The sequence below is a fragment of the Artibeus jamaicensis genome, unplaced genomic scaffold, assembly GCF_021234435.1.
Source record: "Artibeus jamaicensis isolate MK-2021 breed Jamaican fruit bat unplaced genomic scaffold, CSHL_Jam_final scaffold_916, whole genome shotgun sequence".
Taxonomy (NCBI): domain Eukaryota; kingdom Metazoa; phylum Chordata; class Mammalia; order Chiroptera; family Phyllostomidae; genus Artibeus; species Artibeus jamaicensis.
Genome location: NW_026522059.1, coordinates 33,912,649 through 33,934,821, shown reverse-complemented (window position 1 = coordinate 33,934,821; position 22,173 = coordinate 33,912,649). Strand labels below are relative to the sequence as shown.

General features: G+C 40.2%; 1 protein-coding gene across 8 annotated transcripts in view; it reads right to left on the bottom strand.

Annotated features, from left to right (window-relative positions):
- The window catches only part of RUNX1T1 (RUNX1 partner transcriptional co-repressor 1), a 146,910-nt gene that overhangs the window by 36,645 nt on the left and 88,092 nt on the right, over positions 1-22,173 (bottom strand). For all 8 annotated transcript variants that reach the window (XM_037140389.2, XM_037140391.2, XM_053661139.1 and 5 more), the window contains 3 exons: positions 19,331-19,420; positions 13,329-13,510; positions 826-1,076 (listed from right to left, as the gene is read on the bottom strand). In XM_037140389.2, coding sequence (XP_036996284.1) covers positions 826-1,076; positions 13,329-13,510; positions 19,331-19,420 — 523 coding nt within the window. The remainder of the gene's footprint in view (positions 1-825; positions 1,077-13,328; positions 13,511-19,330; positions 19,421-22,173) is intronic.

The window sequence follows — 22,173 nt, the reverse complement described above, 5'->3', positions numbered from 1 at the left end:
TCAGTTTGTAAAGGGCTTGACTCACCACAAATTAAGAACTGAAGGGGCTCCAGGATCAGTGATCTGATACCTTCACCTCAACCACTGATCACTTATCAAAACCTACCTTGTGCATCTTCCCTTTCACTGTTCATGGTGTTCACTTGTTCTTTAGAAGGAAATGTGTCCTAAAAGCTTCATTTCCAATAGTTTTATGCAAAGAAAGAATGAATGCAGGCAAATGGAACACATATTTTTATAAACTCATTCCTTCTCTGGAATTCTAATCTGTGACAAAAAAATTTCAATACTAAATTTAATCACTGGCAGTTTAAAGTTAAAAAAGAAAGTACCAAATCATCCCTCAAAGAACATCTGTTAAGCCACAGACATATTATGTCATATTTTTCAAATACAAACTATCACAAAGACTAGAAAAAGAAAAATGAACTTTGTCTATTAGAAATAAAATATACAATAAAAGAAATGGATTTTTTAAAATATTTGTGGACGCTAGGTTGCAATTAAAATATCTCATATTAAAAAAAGTCAAACTGAAAGTTCACTTCCCATTTAGTTGAGGGTTTTGGGTGTCTCCTTCCAAAAAATTAACCTGCTGTCATAAGAATATGCTGTCATAAGAATACAAGTAATTAAGAGAAAAAAGCATGGCTATTAAAGAGCATATTATCAACTTTTTATCATAAAGGAGATGATATAAAGAAAGAAAAGAGAATTTTTAGCCCTATCACAAATTTCAAGCCTCAAGATCTGTTGAGAAGTAACGATGCAAACCTTCAAGCATCCAATCCCATACGTAAGATATGAACAGACCCTCAGTCTTACCCATAGGTCTGTTTCTCTCCCTGAGGTCCCTGTGGCTGGGGTGTCGATAGGAGTCCCTGTAGTGGTGGGCAATGGCCATATCATCCAAACGGTAATGCTGAGGTGGAGGTGGGGTGGGGTGAGGCAGGCCGTTGGGCTGGTAGGATAAGCCGTTATTTGGACTGTACCGCTGGCCTGGGCTAATAGTGCATGGTCGCTTGCTTGGATGTTCTGAGTGCAAAGGCTCTCTGTCAAAGCCATTTTCTTTGGTTCTAAGGAGGAGGGGGGGAGAAAAAGAGTTTGTTTCACATGTACTCAGAAACCAGCATAATTCAGATACTCACATTTGAACGTGCAATATAAACAGAATATTCCTTTACCGGCCAGAAACGTGGTAAACTCTGCTTCCCAGAAGACCTATGGGGATTCACCGAAACCCATGCTGGGGACTAAATGATCACAGAACTGCACACAGGAGAAAATGGTTCAATTCTCAAATATCTTTCAGCAAACATCATTTTGGTTGAAGTTCAGATGTTTAGGTCGTGAATAAAAAGAAACCCGATCTCACTCTGTAGAACAGTGTCATTCAAAAGAGAGTGCTGGATTTCTACCAAATTACCGTAAGACCAAGTGTATCTGATGAAGATTCAAGTTGGAACATCATTCTCTTGATGAATTCTTAAGGTACACCTACTCCATTCATCCAACCTGGCACCTGACTTTCATGTCCGAGAACATCTAAGAGCTGTGTTGTCTAATACAGTAGCCACATGTGTCTGTTTAAATTTAAATATAAATTAATGGAAATAAAGTTTAAAATTCAGTTCTTTAGCAGCAGTAGCCCCATTTCAGGTGCTCAACTGCCCCCTAGGGCTAGTGGCTATAGGAGTGGACTGCGGAGACATAGAAAGCTCTATTAAAAAGCACCGATCACATGAGCTAATACAATTAAAGCAACGCCATGTCTGGGACTCTGACGTTACCTTGAGTCACCAGGATATCAATAAGCAGTTATACAGAGCTAGGTGGAACTGACCAAGAATTCAGGTGAAGTCTTTTGTTTTAACATTGAGGAAACCTATGCCCAGAGAACCTGGGAGGCCTCTGTGGGCCCATCAGGCCTCAGCTAGCATACATACGGCGTATGCTAACTGAACTTGATCACGTGACACACAAAACTCTGAACTTGGTTTTCAAAAGGAATACTTTATATAAATGAGACCTGATAACTAATCACCGGTCCTATATTTGCAAAGAGAGGTGAAGCTAAGTAAGTATTTTTCGGCTAAATAAACGTCCATTCTTAAGGGCTAACTGAAAATACTCAGTAAGATAGGAACAAACCACATCCAACTGTGACTGGAACCACAGCTCCTAAACCAATTTTTTATGAAGTAGCTGGCTGTCCCCACAAGACCAGCATTCTGTCATTAGACCAGTAATAACATCTACTTTCCCTGCAAAAGTTCCCCATGAGAGTTCTACCAAGTCACAGCAGCTGCAGATTTCTGCATGCCTTTTTGATTTTGGGTTGGTAACGATAGCATAGAGGCCTGAAGACATTTTCCCTGCCCTCCTGGCTTCCAGGATAATCTTTGTCTGATAACACCAGAGGAATCGGAGTGGTAATGACTCAACAACAGAGCTTGTGAGGGCCAGGGGATTCGACAATGAGCCATCCTTCCCCTTCAGTAGGGTAGGTCCCCAGGGACAACTGACACACACCAGACTGAGATGGATAAAGGACTCAGAGACAGGAGTATAGAACACACAGAACTGGGGGAAGCTGCAGAGCGCGGTGTGAAATCACACATGCGCACTACCTCCCGAAGAAAGGCGTGCTACCCTGGAGACAGCAGACCGGCCCGCACTGGACGTGACAGCAGGGCACGAACCCTGCGGGTGGAGCTGGAAGTTTCAATGCTGCTCCCTTCAGTAGGTGTCTGTACTCCAACATCATTCATATCAGACAAAAATGTCCACTGTAGCTCAGACATTACCTAAACACATCGCTTTAAAATATTTTTTAAAGTGAAAGAGACATTCTAGATACTGATTTCTCTTCTGAGGATTATCTATGTGATTGTAAACTGTATCTCCATATTCTATACATTTCTGAACAATACACTTCAACATTCAATGCATATTACCAGTATAAATCAGTTGGAAAATACTGAAGACTATTAGTAGCTATGAACATAATGCTAACACAGCACCTACCTTACTGGCAGTGTGGTGTAGTGGAAAGAGCTCTGGACTGGGAATCATGAGACCTGAGATCTAGTCCTGGCTCTTCCACGACTAGCTGTGTGACCTTGGGCAAGCCACTTAACCTCTCTGGACCTCAGTTTGCTCATCTGTAAAATGAAAGGGTTGGACTAGGTCAGTGGTTTTCAAACTGTGCCACATGAGGCATGTCAGGGAATCTGCAGGCAATGAAGAAAGTTTCCCCCAAACAATCAAAATTTAAAGGGCCAGAGGAACCCACTTATTATTATCTATTTTCATAAATTTGGGTTCCACCTAAGGTTTTATTTTAAAGAAAATGTCTGCTACTAAAATCAAGTTTGAAAACCACTGGACTAGATGATCTCTGAGGTCCCTTTTAGTTTGAACACTCTGTAATTCAATTTTTCTATATCTACAACTAAATATCATGCAGATCAAAACACACAGGGCTGATGGTCCTCTGGCCAAACTGCATCTGTGTCAATTACTTTGGCCAACAGAGAAATTCTCTGTCCTTCCTTCTGAACAATTTATTATGTATAGCTAATTATTCGTGCAAAAATAGACGATACCCTCTAAATACCTTAGAGCAGCTACTGTTGCATTTCCAAATATAGAAACATTTTTGGCCCGGTTGTGCCAAACCACCTCAACTTTCTGGCTGTGTCTACCCTTGTTCAAAGACAACAACACACAATATTGGAAGATTTCTTACAATTTTCAAAGTGTAACTTATTTTTACCCTCAGAATCAGCCACCTGGTTAGTACTATTACTTCAAGGACCTATTACTAGAAAATAGATCTTTCTCCTCCTAAACCAAACAGTGATATCCTAAGCAGGGCTAAGTCCCAAGCTGGTCCTATCATTTCTGTCAGGTCCCCGCTGTCCTATTTGAGGTCCCGTTACTCAACTAGCTATGGAAACAATAAAGTTTATCAACTCACGGAGATACTTATATTTTAATAGTAAAACACTAATAAAACATTCAGCCCACAAAAATAAGGTCTCACTGGTGCTTCCTTGAATCCCATCCCTTATAATGTCTATTATAAGGTCTATGCTATTCAAAGGGTGTATGTATCTAAAACAACTCCACTGCCATTTGTCTGTTTCTTAGAAATGCCTGCATCCATCTACACCTCACCTGCCTGAGCAAATTCCAAATCTGAGTGTTTATTTGTTGTCCTTTCAAAGTATATTAGGCAAAACTAACTAATATTAGTAAATGCCTTATACTAGCATACTCTTGAAGTAACTCCAATTCTGGAGGGTAGTTTGTTATGTCTCAGATTTCTAGAAGGCATTGCTTGTTTGTGTTTGTTTTCTAAGTTAACCTGATGATATTTTATTCCCCACCAGGCCAAAGAAACCTCCCTGCACATAGTCTAACCACATCAACTCTGAGATCCCGATCACTTTGATCTCAGGGTCTGATGGTCCTAAACCTGGAGGCCCACGGAGGCCTCCGCTGTGTCACCTCGGGTAACCTGGGAAAGTTAACGTCGGGGGTTCGGTTTCCTGCCAGGTAAATGGGACTGGAAGGAAACAAGTCATGGTACTAAAACATGGTATTAAAAATAAACAAACAAACAAAAATAAACCCTTAAAAGACAACCTAATTTATACTTTAATCCATTTCAAGCTATTTTTTCACCTGTTCCTCAAAAACACAGACTGTTAAAAACAGACTGTAAACTATTTATGAAAGAAAACAAACATTTTAAAAAAATACTTGCCTCTATCATAAAATATTTTAAATGTCATAATTGGCCGCTGTACACTGATAACCCCTTAGCAACACTTGCATAAAATAGTATAACATTCAAAAAATGAAAAAGAATGAAAAAAATTATTACAAGATCCTGACAACAAATAATGTAACAGGGCTAATCAACATCCTATATGACAGAAATAAGCATAAATTCTTTTCCTGGATTAAAATGTTCTTTTTCTGTTAAGTGTAGGGGACAGGGGTATCACTACAAAGACTGTTCTAGGGGCAAACTGGAACAGCGTAAGAACAGCATGGAAGAAACGTCATGATTCTAATCTTAGTCCTGTTACACATAAATAAGAGCCACAGCGCTCACTTCCCCAAGTTACGTGGGCATTTCAAACAGAATTTGTCCAAACTGACCTCATCTTCCTCTGGTACTTCCTGTATCAGTCAGTCACGCCACCTTCTACCCAGTCACCCAAGTAGAAACTTGGAAGTCACGCGAGAACTGTCTCCTCCACACCCAGTCCTGCTGTTGGTCTCTTAAGCATCTCTAGCGTAGGTCCCTCTGTCCCATCCCAGGGTCTCTTTATCTTGACACAATCACCTGTATGTCTGTCCCGTTCTGCCAGTATCCTAGCCAGAGCAGTGTAAGACACTGGTAGCGTCTTAAAATTTAAAAAATTTTTTTTTGTAATTTAGACGTCTATATTAGAAGATATAGATCAGGAGGTAACAGTTCTATTTTCTTAAGAGCCCCCAAACATTAGTAACTTAATATTAAACACAACTTCCTTGTTTTTTCTTATGCATGCAGTCTGTTAAGATTTTCACACAAGCAGCAGACCCTGAATCAAAAGGGGGGGGGGGTTAAGCATTCTTGTCATAGGTTCAAAACAATTCAGTGAAAGTTCTGTTCATAAATTGTTAAAAACTAGATGAATCTAGATAAAAAATACCTTTCTCTTGGTACTGAATAATGCATCCGAAACAAAATATATTACAAAAATATTTTACAAATATGTTACAAATTCCCCTGCCTCCTCAAAAAGAAAATCAAAGCTAGAACTTCACAACAACCCAGAGCGGTTTCTGTGTTTTGCTATCACCTTAGAGGCAGTGGGCGATTCAGACAGGGAAGTACCAGAGAGAGCGGAATGGCTCAGGACTGTCACTACTGGGCCATACGCAAGAGGCGCCTTCAGTCTATCCATGGCTAAACTACCACCTAGGAGATCACTTCCCCAGTGGCGTGCTAATACCTTCAGGAGTAAATGAAATGATGGTGGATGGTGGCTGCTCTAGACATATAAACATCATGCCTGGACCTTCAAGGATTACAATACGGCCGTTCAGAATCACCTGGGCCTTCTTCTCTCCCCCAACAAGGTGGGCGCTCGGTCGTGTGTCTCCTGGCACTCGCCATCTGCTCAACAGTTAAGACTCCTGTTACTGCCTGTCCCCTGCCTGTCGTAATTCCTGGGCACTGCTGACATAGTCAATTTCTACTGCTCCCTTCTGTCTGGAGCTGTGCTTTCTTATTCTAATCTGTCATCTGTACATTTTGAGTGAAGCCCTCCAGTTTTTTGGGTCAGTGAACCAATCATGGCATTTTGTTTCTGGGCTGTTGATGGCCATTTTCACTGTCGTGTGCATCTCGGAGGTGCTTCTTTTAAAAGGGTAGAAAGCAAGGAAAACCCAGGGAAGAGACCATTTTGCATAATACTGAAAATGACTACATTAAGTTTAACTTTCATGATTCATTTGTTCGAGTAGTTTTGCGTGTGGTGTTTTGCTTTGTTTTGTTTTAGACACCCACTCTGTGTAATACACTATCCTCTTTAGTGGGCATACACAGATGAACAAGAGAAAATCCCCCAACATCCTCTGAAAGATTACAATTTAATACCATACTACATTTTTGGTGGAAGTATACTGGCAAGAAATCGCTCACCATAAAAATAATTTAATTGGAAATAGGACTTCGATATTTTCATACAGATCCTGAACTTGGCAGGTACCATACAAACAGCACAAAGGTGGTATGGGAGACTGCAGCAGGAAAAGATCACCCCAGAACAGACACTGGAAAGAACAGGGGCCATGGAGGTGGTTCACATTTTGGCTCTATTGTTGGATGTATGGACTTTGCCTCTATAAGCCTCAGTGTTTTGTCCACAAAATGGGAATGATTATCTCCGAGCTACTGAGAGGACTATCTGAAAGAATCTACGTAAAGAGCCTATCACATATTTAGCATTCAGTAACTGACAACATTTTGTTTTTAAGCTGGGGCACTCAGAGGCTGGTGGTGCAGATCACAGTTAGAAGAACATGGGCATTCAAGCCGGGGAATCTACGCTTAGCACCCCATCAGGGCCTCTTACAAGCTATGTGACCCCAGTCTGCCTGAGTCCAGGCGATAGGACCATTAGGAAGAAAGTGCTATGTGTTAGTATGTAAGTGATTTAGCACGGGGCCTGGCACATCTTAAGTGCTCAGTAACTAATAACCATTTATGGCCGGAAGGGCTTTATTAAATAGCATATATTGCCCTAGTTCGCCTGTGAAGTATAAATACAATTATGGTATACAAGAAGTACAGTAGAGCAGAAATAGCCTTCTGAATATCAACTAGACGTGAGCAGGGCTGGACCCCAGGAGAGCAGCAAGAAATAAGGCCGGCAAGTCCGTGTTAAGTCTGGAGTACAGGGAGCCCAAAATGTCCCCCCAAAACCATGCTTTCACTTCCTATAATGCAACTTAATGCTATTTCACCAGAATACTTCACAAATGAAAATATTTTTAAATTCATTTCCACAGGAATGATTATCCACTTCTTGAAAGTTAAGTATCCATAAAGAACCTAACACAAATATGTATGGATATAGTATTGCAACCGGGTGCAGCCAAGAGGGGGGCCCCAAACAGGGATTTGGAATGGGATCCAGAACTCAAGGTGTCCAGGAAACATTAGAAAGAGATATAGGATGTGCTTACCACCCCCCACAGGTGTGAGTTGGGGAAAGGAGCAGGGCCACTGAGAGCTGTTTTGCATAGCAACAGCTTTTCAGCTACCCTCTGGAATGGTCATTTAACATTTCTATAACCTTTAACTGGTTTCATAGATATGATAAATAGCTGTGGCCAGCTCTGAGCCAGGGAGAAGGGAGTGACTTCCACCTAAGAGGTAACTGGGGGGCAGGTGACCCTGGTTACAGTGGCTGTGTCAGAGCTTGGAGATGATTGGCTCCTCACCACAGGGCCACGCCTCCCCAGACTCACTGTGGCAGTGAGTAAATTCAGCCCAGTGAAGCTGGAAAGATGGGAATGCTGGCAAGTGCAGCAGATTGTGGGAGGAGTCAGAAATGGGGCTGCAGAGGAGGATTGGCGTGGGGATTTAAACCCAGACACAGCAGCCCTTGAGGGGAGAACAACGCAGCTGTGGCAGAGTGGAGACCCCCTCGAAGCATTGCCAAGGAGAACTATGCAGTTTTGCCAGAGTGCAGACCCCCGCAGCTTTGATGGAGGGGAGAACCATGCAGCTTTGGCAAGGTAGAGACCCCCACAGCTTTGCAGAGGAGAACCACGCAGCTTGATCCTGGCCAATGACACAACTGATGGTGTTGGGAGCCTGAATCTACTTCTTTTCCTGAGATACAGTACCCCAAATTAGGGCAGAGGGAGAAGGAAGGACTATGTGCTTCTGTGGGTATCCTAAAAGACTTTGATATCTTAATGAAGACATTAAGTCACTACTTTAAGTCTGTATAGCTTTAAATAAACATTTCCTTTCCTTTTCACAAATCTCTGGCATTGAGAGATGTCTTTCCTCTGGCAGCAGACAAGCGAACCTGGTAGGGGATCCTTTTGGTAATAGTATATCATAACCCCTTTGCCCCCATGTTCTGTAACAGTATTACTTATATTTTTCATAGGAAACTGAATGCTATAGATAATATATATTTAATCCTTACTCACAGTTGATTGATCCTGCAATTCCTTGTAAAGTGTACATATTTACCTTTTCTCTTTAGAAATACCAAAATATTGAAACCTCATTAATCTTACAGAAAAGAAAAAATGAACCTAGCAGTTTAAGCTAGTATGTACTATGTTGACACATGTTATATATTCAATGAACATGTGTCAGAAGGTAGTTTTGAAATGACTACCTTCTGACCCTCCAAACTTCAGTGTCTTCTAACTGATTCCTTAAGCCAGGAAACCTGGCTGACTAGACCCTCTATTATTAAAAAGATTTATAAAATCACAAAATATTACACTACTGCATTTACCCACCTGAGCAATTATAGAGGAGGAATAAATGAGGGAAAGGGGAATAAAAACAATTCATAGTTGAGCTTTCTTTATTTATATTCTGCACATTAAAACATATTTTGTGCAATTGCAAGATTTCAAGTATGCAAATATGCTGATTTCTCCACTACGAAGCTTCATGACTTTAGTCAAATTCTTAGGGCCTTATCCCTGGTAGCTGACAAATCATATAATTCTAAAGTTCAAAGAGATCTTTTAAAAAAATAATGTTTAATTAGTGGAGGACAAGGAAATATACATTAATGCAACTAAGTGGCCTTCAGAATAAACTCTAGATGTGTTAACCTGTAATTTAAAACTTAATTACCTTAAAATGATGTCATATATTTGAAGGGAATTAATACTTAGCACCAACCTTTGAAATAGCTGGGCTGGGACAGTGTTACCCACAAGGAAAACCAATGATAATTCAGTTTGCTATCTTAAGAAAGAAAAATTCTCTGAGTCATAAAATTAGCATAACAGATGAGAACACAGTATTAAAGATACACTGTAACAACAAGCTGCAATATCAAAGCTGTGGAAAAGTATGAGAGCAATGCTGATTAATACAAGTATTTTTTAAAGCCCTTAATTTACATGCATCTGCAGTCTCAAGAAATACACATTCTCTAACTGCTTTTTCTCTCCTCATTCCATGTCAAGTGTCTCAGGGAACCGTTGTGGTGAGCAGTTTTAAAGAGGGCTTTTAACATCTACGCTCTCTCTTCAAAGTGGTCATTTAACCAGCACCAAAAAAAGTTCATATCCCCTCCTTCAGGTTCTCCCACCACAGAACAGCAAAATAAAGGTCCGCTGTAAATAATTAACTTTTATGTACTCACAAGGGGTAGAAATCAAAATTTTCTGTTTACTTTCTATAATATTTTAGAAAGAAATAGTATGGCTTTTCAATGACAACTTTGTTTTTCCAATTTATGTTCTACAATATTCTACGACAGCCCTACAAATCCAGTACAGTAGTTCAGGGACTCACCACAGAGCTACCTTTAAAAGAAAGTAGAATACATTTCACTGCTCCATCCATACAGGGGGAAAAAAGATTTTGTAGGCCTCCCCAGATTATTCGATTTTCAGTAAATAATAATAATCCGTAAAAAAACCTCCAAAAGATAGAACCAGTAACAATCATAGTTCAGGAGAGAAAAAAGTTACACTTGCCAAAACCCATTCCTAAAACACGTGACAAGGGTCTTGTGGCTTAAATTTGCAATCGTCATAAAATGGAAGCCCCCAAAGTTGTAAACAAAACGCAGGGTGCTCTTTTATTCATGACATGTCAGGAACAAATTACCAAAATGTGTTTTCTCCTCAGGTGTCAGTTTTTCCCCCTTTTAGTGACTGATGGTTCCCAGTGTTATTACAGAAACAGATTGATCTTTTTAATGAGCCAGTTTAATAGACTCCAGAATCTCAACGTGGCTGCTCATCCATGTCAGACCATATGCACCAACAAAACATTCAGTAAAACAAAAAAAGCTCTGCTGTCAGGCAGCTCTGCACTCTATACCATTTCCTACAGTGGGTCTGGATGTACAGATAAGTGATCAGGAGAGGAAAATGCATATGCAAACGAGATGCCGGAAATATATGCAGAGGAATATTATCGAGGCCCATAGTTTCTTGGCCATGATCAAATTCCCACAAGACACAAGTGTATTTACACAACATATTCCCATTACCCTTCCTCCTAACTCGAAGGAAGTCCGTTTGCCATTTTCCCATGATAACACACATTTCAGGGTTCCACCTGACAAAGAAGGCTCCACCCAGAGAGCAAGCTGGTTAATCCTGCCTCCAGCAGTCACTGCAGTCTCTGAGTAACAACAGGGAGAATAAAACGGCAGGCTCTAAGAGAGTTCTACCTGGCTGAAGACAAACACGCATTCATACACAGCCACAGCTCACCAAGAGAAAAATGCTGATTTTTTTGTGTCATTTATTCAATTCCGTGTTAGCATATCATTCAGGGCTTACCTCGGCACTGTCCAAGGAAAGTCTAAAGGCAGAGTACATTAAAATATAAAACAGTAGCCCTGGCTGGTGTTGCTCAGTGGATTGAGCATGGGCCTGTGAAGCAAAGGGTCACCGGTTCGATTCCCAGTCAGGGCACATGCCTGGGTTGCAGGCCAGGTCCCCAGTGGGGGACATGTGAGAGGCAACCACACATTGATGTTTCTTTCCCACTCTTTCTCCTTCCCTTCCCCTCTCTCTAAAAATAAATAAATAAAAATATTTAAAAATATATATGTATATATATAAGAAAAACACCAGAAAAGAACCAGTGGGTAAATGGCTGGGAATACAGAGAAATGAATGAGGAAAGTTTTTGTGTTGCTGGTTATGGCTACTTTGCAGTTAGGGTTTTTAGAATACACTGTATCTATTTCCAGCTTTGCCCACAGGATTATCTTTCCATTTAGCACAGCTATCTAAACCTTCCCCTGTTACCCTCTCCTCCACCCAAGTAAATGTTCTTTGTTCCCATTTCCCACCCAGTCTCTCCCTAATTCTTTTACTACATGGTCATGAAAAAAAATGGAGCTGAAACACCTCAATACCTGCACTCAGTATGGATTTCCTGCAGAGCAAATGGTTAGGAGCAGACAGAATGCACATGTCAATCATCTATCCTTGGGCCACTTCTTGGATTTCAGGATCCTGTGGATGGGGCTCTCAGACACCTGGACCAAGCAGTTCCCTTTAAAAGCTAAAGTACTAAATGCTTCCATATGGGCAAGGAAATAAGACTTGCAAAAATAAGAAGTAGCACTATTAGTAGTTCGTATATGAAGGTGGGTCTACGGTATGCCAGAAGTAAACTAGTGTTTAACCTTTGCTTCAGTGACGTTAAACTATTAAGAGGTCCTATGTCAAGAGAAGATAAATCCCAGAGATTGCAGCATAAAAATTATGGTAACTATATGTAACCCGGCTAGCTTCTGATAACCTTCTGATTTGCAAAGCAGCTGATACATTCAGGGCAGCCAAGTGAGTTACACATAGATGTCTCTGAGCAGCTCCAAGGACTGTAAACTCCTATCAATCTGGAACATAATTGTGGCCAAGTGCTGACCTTTCAAGGGCTGCTACACTCATGCCTGATGAAAGAGAGAATATATAAACGGGGAAAGAAAACAAAGTACAGAGCATACAAGTTTTCTTTTTCTTTTTCTAGATACGTCTTTTTTTAAAAGTTTTTATTTATTATTTATTTCTAGAGAGAAAGGAAGGGAGGGAGAAAGAGAGGGTGTGAAACATCAATGTGTGGTTGTCTCTCATGTGCCCCCTACTGGAGACCTGGCCTGCAACCCAGTGCCCTGACTGGGAATCAAACTGGTGACCCTCTTGTTCGCAAGCCACTCAGTACACTGAACCACACCAATCAGGGCAACAGATAAGTTTTTGAACACCATTTTCATTTTCAGATTTTCCATGTTTTACTACTGCCATATAAAATGTTTCTAATAAGACTTTGCATTCCTACATTAGAAAATTATTATATATGAGAATGAAACAGTAAAGAAAATTATTTGAGTAAGGTGCATGAGCATTTTCATGTATATGCCTTATTCAACAACTACTTTGTTGAAGGGACTTTATTTTACATTTCTCGGGATTTTTGCTAAGAGAGCAGAGTTTCTGATAGGATAAATACTGGCTGATAAATAAAATTTTTCAGCAAAAATGCCATTTATTATCTTTATTATATAACTCTTATCTTCACTCAGTTCACTTAGCTTCCCAGAAGATTTCTCTTGGTTCACATAAAAGCAAATTAAATAGCTATTTCATTGTGTTTACTGAGTAATATATAAAGGCCAGCTTTCAAAACCATCATGTTTTGAGACAACTTATAACAGCACATTTCCTAACAGTGAAGGGTAAAATATGGGTTGAATTATACAATAAATGACAGTTTTAAGACTGTGTGTCTAAGAACCCTCAGGGGTGCCTGGCATATCTGAATATCATTCATCTTTACCTCTTACTTTAATATTATTTGCAACAAAGATTAAGGTGCACAAAAGCCTGACTGACACAGGCCAGAGATTCAACATTCTGCAGCATCCCAGGCCAGAGAAGGGTCCCCAAGTCAGACACTTTAGCTTATTGCTATTTTGCAAGAGGTGAAGGTCAAGCCGTGTAGATGTCACGTGAAACATGTCCTCATACCAGAGGTACAAGGGAAAGGCCATGGTCATGCCGTCCACAGTCCTCCTCCCTCTCACCTGTCTGGAGTTCGCCTCTTCCCGTTTTCGTTCACGTCGAGAAGCAGCTCTGAGGAGTCAACAGGTGAGGTGGTGCTGGCATCCAGAAGCAGCTGTTCGTGCTGGGCGAGGTACTGGGCAGGGTTCTGTTTGGCCAGCCTGGCGCAGTGCAGGAGTTCGCGCTGCAGCAGGGGCAGGTTCGCCTGCAGGAGCACAACGAGAAGACATGGATGAACCAAGCCCGCTTTCCAACCCTGAAGAGCAGGCAGCCTGACTAAACAAAGATGTCCCTGAATGTATGCAACAGGGCTGATTCTCAGGCACACACCTTGGCACTGGGCTGCAAGGCTCGCCTTTCCCTGAACCCGGATTGCCCCAAGTGTGAGGTATCTGACCTTTATAAACCACCTCACCTCTCCGGCTTCCATGGCCACTAAGAACACTGGGACTGGCACCTCTTTATGTTTACAGTCCTTCGTGCTAGAACATACTGATTACAAGCTCTACAGGATATGAGGTTCTACTCCATCTATAAGCATCTTTTGCTTTTTCACCACAGAAAACAGAGGGTATGTGAAATACATACGCACTTCAGTTAATTTCCAAACAGGCTTCCTGACATACTCATTTTTGTATCTAGTAACTTACCCAGGTAAAACAGGCTAATCCTATGATATATCTCTGGTCAACTACTAACTTGAAGAAAAAAACAGAGAGAGATGAACGTAGACATTACTTTCAGTAATAATCGGATGCATGCATCTCAGTAATGCCCTGAGTATGGCCGGACATCCCAGGGGGAATTCACGCACAGAGCAGCACACACAAGAGGTGCACAGAAGTAGCCTGCTGTCATCCTTAGTCTAAAAAATACATGCATTTTAATAGGAGGAATCCTGTGTGCCCATCACTCTCACTTCTCACCAAGACCTTTGAAAAAGATTCTCAGAACATGCTTGTTGATACACAGTTCTGGCAATTTCAAATGTAATCATAGGGAAAGAGTCAATTTCACACATAGTAAAGCATTAAAATGAAAATGGAATTTTACTCTAAAAAGTAAACTTACTCTGACATTACCAGTCCAGGTGGCTGTTGCTTTTTGTGTTTTTCTTCTCTCTCTTTTATTTTTTATTCTTTCGGAGGGGAGAGGAACAGAATGCCCAGTGTGGCAGAGTGAATGGCACTCATCCCCAGTGACACTTAACTCTCCAAATTCAAGGAAAGGTCAGTGTCATAAATCTCTGCAACACAAGGGTTTATTTGTAGAAGCCGGGTGCCACGTACATGAACAAACCCGTCAAGAAGAAAAGCATTTCTGAATAAAGGAGGCTCCAGGTGGCCCTTCTAGAGCATCAGAAACAGGCCTGAAGGCTGGACTTGAAACCCAAGTGCATTTTCCAAGATATGAACCAAGGAACCGTCTCGTAATAATGCCAAAGCATATTTCTGCACAAGGTATAAATAAAATACTAGGGTATTTGCTAAAGATAAACACATACCGCACACTGTAGCAATGAAAATAACTTCCTATACCAGAACAATGCTAAAAATAAACACTGTACAGTTACTCTACAGCACAGGTGGCAAACACAAGGCCCAGGGGCCAAATCCAGCCCAGCACCTTGTTTCTACCTGGTGGCAGCGCCCAGCTCTCGCTTAACTGTTAAGGGTCAGTTACATGTATACAGTCCTAAAGTTACATTCAGCCCTTTGAAGGCAACCCCAAGGCTGATGTGGCCCCTGGTGAAAATGAGTTTGACACTCCTGGTCTAGAGGATCATGTGGGCAATAAATATATTTTCAAGTATTTTTTAAACTGTCTTTTTTCCTAGTGAAGGTAGATCTCAGATATATGTGCCATCGATAAAATTAACAAAGAGCAACTCCATGTGAACATTTAAGAAGTTTTAAGAATCATTCTGAAGTATAAGATTTTAAAGATTCATAGCAGTGCTATTTATAATAGTCAAATGCTGGAAACAGCGTAAGTGCCCATCAGTACATGGGTGGACCAAAAAACAGTGGTACATTTACACAGTGGAATACTATGCAGCAGAAAGAAGGAACCCCTGCCTTTTGGAACAGCATGGATGAAACTGGAGGATATTACGCTAAGTGAAATGAGCCAGGCGGTGAGAGACAAATGCCGTATGATCTCACTTATAAGAGGAATCTAATGAACAAAATAAACTAAAGAACAAAATAGAACCACAAACATGAAACAAGGAACAGACTGAAAGTGACCAGAGGGGATTAGGGAAGGAGATAATGGTGGAAAGAAGGAGAAAGGGCCAGACAGAGAACATGGATGAGTGACCCATGGACATGGACCGCAGTGTGGGAACTGACTGTGGGAGAGGGTGGGTAGATGGAGGAGGACAAAAATTCAGAAAAGTATAATAGAATAACAATTTTAAAAAATGATTTAAAAATTTTTAAATTGTCCAAAACAATACTGTAAACCTCTCTACTCCTGATTCTTTCAAAAAGTTCCAAAGATAAAAAAACTGTAGGACAAGAATGTACTAATAAAGGACACAAAAAGCTTTGGCTGATGTGGCTCAGTGGATAGAGCGCCAGCCTAAGAACCAAAAGGTCACCGGTTCAATTTCCAGTCAGGGCTCGTGCCTGGGTTGTGGGGCAGGTCCCCAACAGGGACAGTTCGAGAGGAAAGCACACACTGATGTTTCTCTCCCTTTCTCCCTCCCTTCCCCTCTCTCTCTAAAAATAAATAAATAAAATCTTTTTTAAAAAGACAGACAAAAAATATCTCCAGAACTCTATTAAGAAAGCATGAGATTCAGAATAATGAGAAAGGAGGGGAAAAAAATCAGCACTATCCCATGACCTCCTTCATAGTATCTTCAGCATCCTCATCAGGAAGAGGCACCTGGGGCATCACAAACCCCACCCCCATATGCACCACAACCACGGCTGCTGCCCTGCTGTATGACACAGATTCGGTCAGGACCACAGGTACAGGCTCTGTGGAGCTCTACCTGAACATACAGAGACCTTTCAAAAGCAATCAGATTCCTCCTCTCAGGAATGCTGGCAATATTTAACCAAGCAGGCAAACATAGTTATGCCAGCTCAGAGAGACAAATTCCTGAATGATAATCAGGAGAATTGACTCACAGGCTGGACATCTTGTGTGCAGATGTGTTTTGGCAAAGCATTCCCTGGCTGCCATCCAGCAACGGCCTTAATATATTCAGTACAAAAGCTGATTTTAAGATACATAAAATAGTAATCCTGGAGACAAGTTATAAAATACACATTTATTTGGCTTTGTGTTATAGATAATACCTTCTTAGTTTCAGGATCAAATGTGTTTTTGCAAAGACTGTTAAATACTGGATATGGTTAAACCATAAATAAACTTTTTAACTGATGTTTAAAAATTAAGCTGCTTATAAGAAAAGATGTTGTATCTATGACTGCTTTCACCAAAAAGTTTTCTTTAAATTCATCTTATCTATATTTCAGTGGGATTCCTAACTTCCTGTTTAATACAATCTCTGTCATACGACCAAGTGATTAATAGTAAACACGCATGCCTCCGGCCTCAAATTTAAATGTATGGATGGCACAAGACAAGAGGCTTCCACGTGGTACTCAGTTTAATTTAGTGATTCCATAAACATCTTCTTCCAATTTAAAAAATATGGTAATACAAAGCAATTTTGTTTGCTCTAATTCTGGTGCCAGATTAGGTAATTAGAATGGTGTCTAATATCCTTCCAGTAAATGTTTCTCCATAAATGCAAAATGGAATCGAGGGTCTGAGGGTTACATTAGCTTAATGAAAACAAGACTTTAATGCATATTGTTAGAGCAATGTTTGAATGCACTTATTAAGGCCCGAGTTCCCACAACCATATGGTTTTTGTCATTAATGTCTCCTTTGAGAAAAAGCACTAAAATTAGGGGGAAAAAAGTTATATCTTTGATTCCAGTGATCCCAACTAAATGATATGGTAACCATATGGTGTGCAGCGGTGATAGAAGAACATGGAAGTGTCCTTGTAAGCTTTTAAAAAAATTTTTGGCTGCCAACTTGACCCTGAAAGGAGTCTTCCCCCCACCCCCATTCCTTTTCTTTTTTTTTCTTGTAAGCAAAGAAACCAGTGGTATTTGCACAGGAAATGGCATTCACATGATGAAGTCTTTATAGAAAACAACTTTCAGAAAACCAAAGATCCTAGACTCAACTGATGTTCAAAAGTAATTTGCTTTTAAGAATATGTGATTGTAGTGTAAGTCATTTTGGAGGAAAATACATCATACCTGTTACCTTAAATACACAATTAGAAAGGAATGAAAAGAACATAATTAAAATCTGGATTTCCATATAAAAAGCTCTAATGTACTGGTTTGTAAACATTTTCAGAACTAAATTATTTCATTTCACCTCAGTAAGAGTAACAGCAGGAAAGCCTTTCTATCCATAAAGTTTTGAATTTGGGCTCAGTTCAGACAAGCCTTTCTAGGCTTTTGAATAGTTACTGGCACCTTATGTGTCTTAGTTTTTAAAAAAAGATGGACTTTCACACAGGACACTGGTCAGTTATATTTCTGGTGTTTCCCAAATACAGAGTTCTAGGAATCAAAAGCAAAGGTACATACTCTTGCCGAAAAATGGAATCACAGGCTTCTTGGGGTGCTCATTTTGAAAACAACCTTTAAAGGTGGAGGCAAATGACTCTTTCTCATTAGTCAATCTGCAAAGCTCACTGTTAGTATACAGATAGGTTTGTTCTGCCCTGGCTGGGTGGCTCAGCTGGTCGGGAGCACCGTCCCCTGCACCAAATGGCTGTGGGTTAAATCACTGGTCAGGACACATACCGAGGTTGCAGCTTCAATCCCCAGTTGGGGCACACACATAGTGGAGGAACCAATCGACGTTTTTCTCTCACACTGAAGTCTTTTCTCCCTCTCCCCCACTTTCTCCCCCCGCCTTCTTCCCTCTCTACAATCAATACACATATCCTTGGGTGACAATCTTGAAACTGCATTTTAAATGGGTTTGTTCTTCTACGTTCTTCACTGACAACCTACTAAGCCCGAGCAATATATATATATATATATATATATATATATATATATATATATATATATATATCCAAATCAAAGGAACCCTAGTAATCTGCTTTTCTATCAAAACTATCAATTCTTATAGCATCCATCAGTGAATTAGCCACTCGGTTTGTCGAATAAAAACGCCCTTCTTTCTACTGTGCACTCTTTTTGTGTTTCCCAGTTGCTTTATCGAGGAGGTGGTAGCTGGAGGAGGACGGAAGACTGAGGATTGAAAACTGTCCCTAACCCACACCTCACACAGGACTCAGGGAGACACACCCGGGGGATCTGTCACTTATTCCCAATGTCTTAACTGGCGAAGGGATAAGGGTTATTGCAAAAATAAAGAGACGGAAAAAACTCTGAAAAACAAAAAAGTACAGCCAATGCCCTGTTCATTCTAAAGACAAACAAAATGTACAATGTAATTCGAATGACCAAAGAACAAAGAAAACCTTCAAAGAGATTTCTCAACTCTTCTTCCAATTTAACTATTCAAAACACGCTGTATTATAATTTTAAGGCTACTTTAGCCCTGGACTCAGCTGGCTGGAGCATCCTCCCGTAACCAAAAAGGCTGCGGGTTTGATTCCCAGCCAGGGCACATGCCTGAATTGTGGATTTGATCCTGGGTTGGGATCCTACAGGAGGCAGCCAATCAGTGCCATCTCTCATTTGAGTGTTGCTCTCTTTCCCTTGTTGTCTCTATTTCTCTCTAAAAGCAATGAAAAAGTGTCCTTGGGTGAGGATAGAAGTTTTTAAAAAAGGCTTCTTCAGAAAGGAGCATAAAACCATATATATTCAGATAGTTTTCATCCATTAAACTAAGTCGAAGCACCCTTACATTTCTGAGCCCCTCCCTCCTGAACAGAAACACTGTTGTGACTTAGCAACAATACGGTTTGAAATCCTTTCCAGACCAGTGAGCTGTGCAATACCTTCAGAAATGGGATGACGAAAGGTCGCAGTGGGAAGTTAGTAGCTTCTTGCAGCTTGGAATGAAATTCTTCAATTGTCAAAGTGGAGTTCTGTGGAAGAAAATACGTATTATAAACACATTTGCCTCTTGGTAAATAGTAAAATAGTAAAACCACCAAGACTAATAAATTATTAATACTGTTAAAACACAGTGTAAAAACCAGCAGACACACATATAGGAAGCAGTATTTTCAATATAAAACTGTCTGGCTTTGCAAAAAACATCATGTTATAGTTTATTGTATCACCTGCCTCTAAAAATAACAGCTGAAAATAAAAAACAATAAATATGGTACTTTGAGAATAACGTGCATAGTTTTGACATAGAAGGCTCTGCAGTTATGAAAAACATTTTAATATTACCTTTATGGAAAACAAACACACTTGGATGTACTTGAAAGCACAACTGATCACGTAATGGGCCAAAGGCAAGTGTCAGAATCTCAATATAAATTGAGATCCCACACGTCGTGTCTGTGTTACCGCTGGTACAAGTATTCTTCCCCTGTCCTTTCATCTCACATTCTTCCCCTGCCTACCAAAGCATCTTTGCTCAGGATAACGGCTTAGCTGGGCAGTGTGTTGTGCTATTAAAGACAAGGGAAAGGTTTGGGCCTTCTCTGATTCACTGAGTCTAATAGAAGGTAAACAAATTTCCCAGTTATCAAAGCTATTTTCTTTAGCATCGAGGCAATATGGATTGCTCAACCCAACAGAGACTGCAGAATGACTCGAATTCGCCCCTAACCTACCCCATATAAACAAGCCCCAAATATTCAGGGTTTGTATCCTGCAGGGAGTAATGTACATTGATGAAAGCATCTACTTAACAGACAACCAACCTATTATTAAAATGTTGAGTACATTAACTATATTTGGCTCATTTTCCTTAGTCCCTAGGCAGAATCACAACTACAAACTTAGGTCTCAACTTCAAATGTTCCATTATTTTCATGCCTGAAAAAATTGGGGTATTTGTGACCATACAACTTTAGAATATTGTTTCCCCACTTTTTTGTACATTTCTTTTTCCTTTTGTGACAACGTATGGGGCACCAAGATCTAAACTTTTATATCCCCAAATTCACAATATCTTAACAAATTATGAATAAACATTAGCTTCCTATCTGTAACAATACAGGTTAGGAAGCCTTTTTTTCCAATCTTTCATTTTGTTTCTCTTCTTTTTTCAGATAGTAAATATTTTTTAAATCGTTAATTAATTAATTTTATTGGGGTGATATTGGTTAGTAAGATTAAATAGGCTACATTTCCATAGACCACATTTCCAGGACACAGGAGCTGCACATGGCATTGGACGCCCACAACCCGAAGTCAATTCATCTTTATCACCACATAGTAGGCCCTTTACTATCCCCGCATTTTGTTTCTATGACTCATTTTTTAAAACCTCACCAGTTGCATTTTGCACATGAAAACAGATACTAATATTTTTCTAAGTTCTGCCTAAATAACAGCATAATGAGACTCATTATGATTTACTACCTGAGTGCAAATCATGGGCCTGTCACTACCATTTGGGTCACCTCGTGTATTTCACTTCTGTAAACCTCTCTTTCCTCACATACAGAATGTATATAAACACCAGTAGTACCTCAAAGTGTGGTCCCAAGATTTAAATAAAACGGCATGTGTGAAAGCTTGCAGTCAATGCTCAAAGCAAACTCCACCGCCTAGCTAGACACCCACTCATCTGACACATGTTCACTGCCCACTTAATACCTGCAAAGCACTATTAACTAATGTTTCCCCATAACTTATCTCCATAAGGTTTTTAGGTAAATAAATATATTTAAAAAGCACTGCCATCATAAAAGTATGCCATTAAAGATATGGGAAAATCTTAAAGCTATCAAATTTTTCTATATTTAAAGTTATGGAAACCATGGTTAAAGACATAATCAAATTTATAAAGCAGTTGTCAGCAAAAATTCTTACTAGTAACAACATATTAGCCATTTGCTTAACACAGTGACTGTTCTGGATTTACTCTGTGGTTCCTTGGTCTGACTTATTTCGATGTTGAAAAGCCTATTATGCAAAACTCAAGAAATAAATAAAGGGAAAAAAGATAAGAGACTTGACGAAAGTCACTGCAGTGTGCTGACATTCTGCTGTCAAAATCACCCTCCTGTCCTGGAGGAGCACAAGGGGAAGCTGACGGGTTGTGGCAAACACGAAAGCTTTCGTTCTTCGAGTGCAGAGGAGAGGGGGACGGCATCTGAAAACTGAACTGCAAAACTTCGGTCCATGTGCCACACTGATGGGAAGCATGGCCATGGCACTAGGCTCTCACCCAGGCTTTTCATTCTGGGACTTCTTTGACAAAACAGAACTGGGATGTCTTTGCCCCTGATAAATCCACATAATGAACATAAATTATCTATTTCTAGAAAAAAGACACTTCTGCCCATCACCTGAATCTCAGTTCCAGTGTAAGTCCTGGACGATAAAAGCACTGAATATGTGACTCGCAGCTTTTGCGGGGCTCAGTTTGCTACGGGAAAGTCTCCCTCCTAAATGAGAATCTTCTATTTGAAGTCGTAGTAAATGCAAAAGCGATTCAGGACCCTAAAAAATGACATTATGTTCTCATGTCTAGTGCGATATGGAATATACTATAATGTTCCCAAGTCACATGAGAATAATGTTCTATTCTCAAACTAATAATTTAAGTCATTCTACCTAGAACAAAGTTTTTTTCTTTAAAAACCAATTAACCAAAAACCATCTCCCCAGTGGCTGAGGGGAGATGAAATAAAGGTGTTGCAGTTTTTTGGTT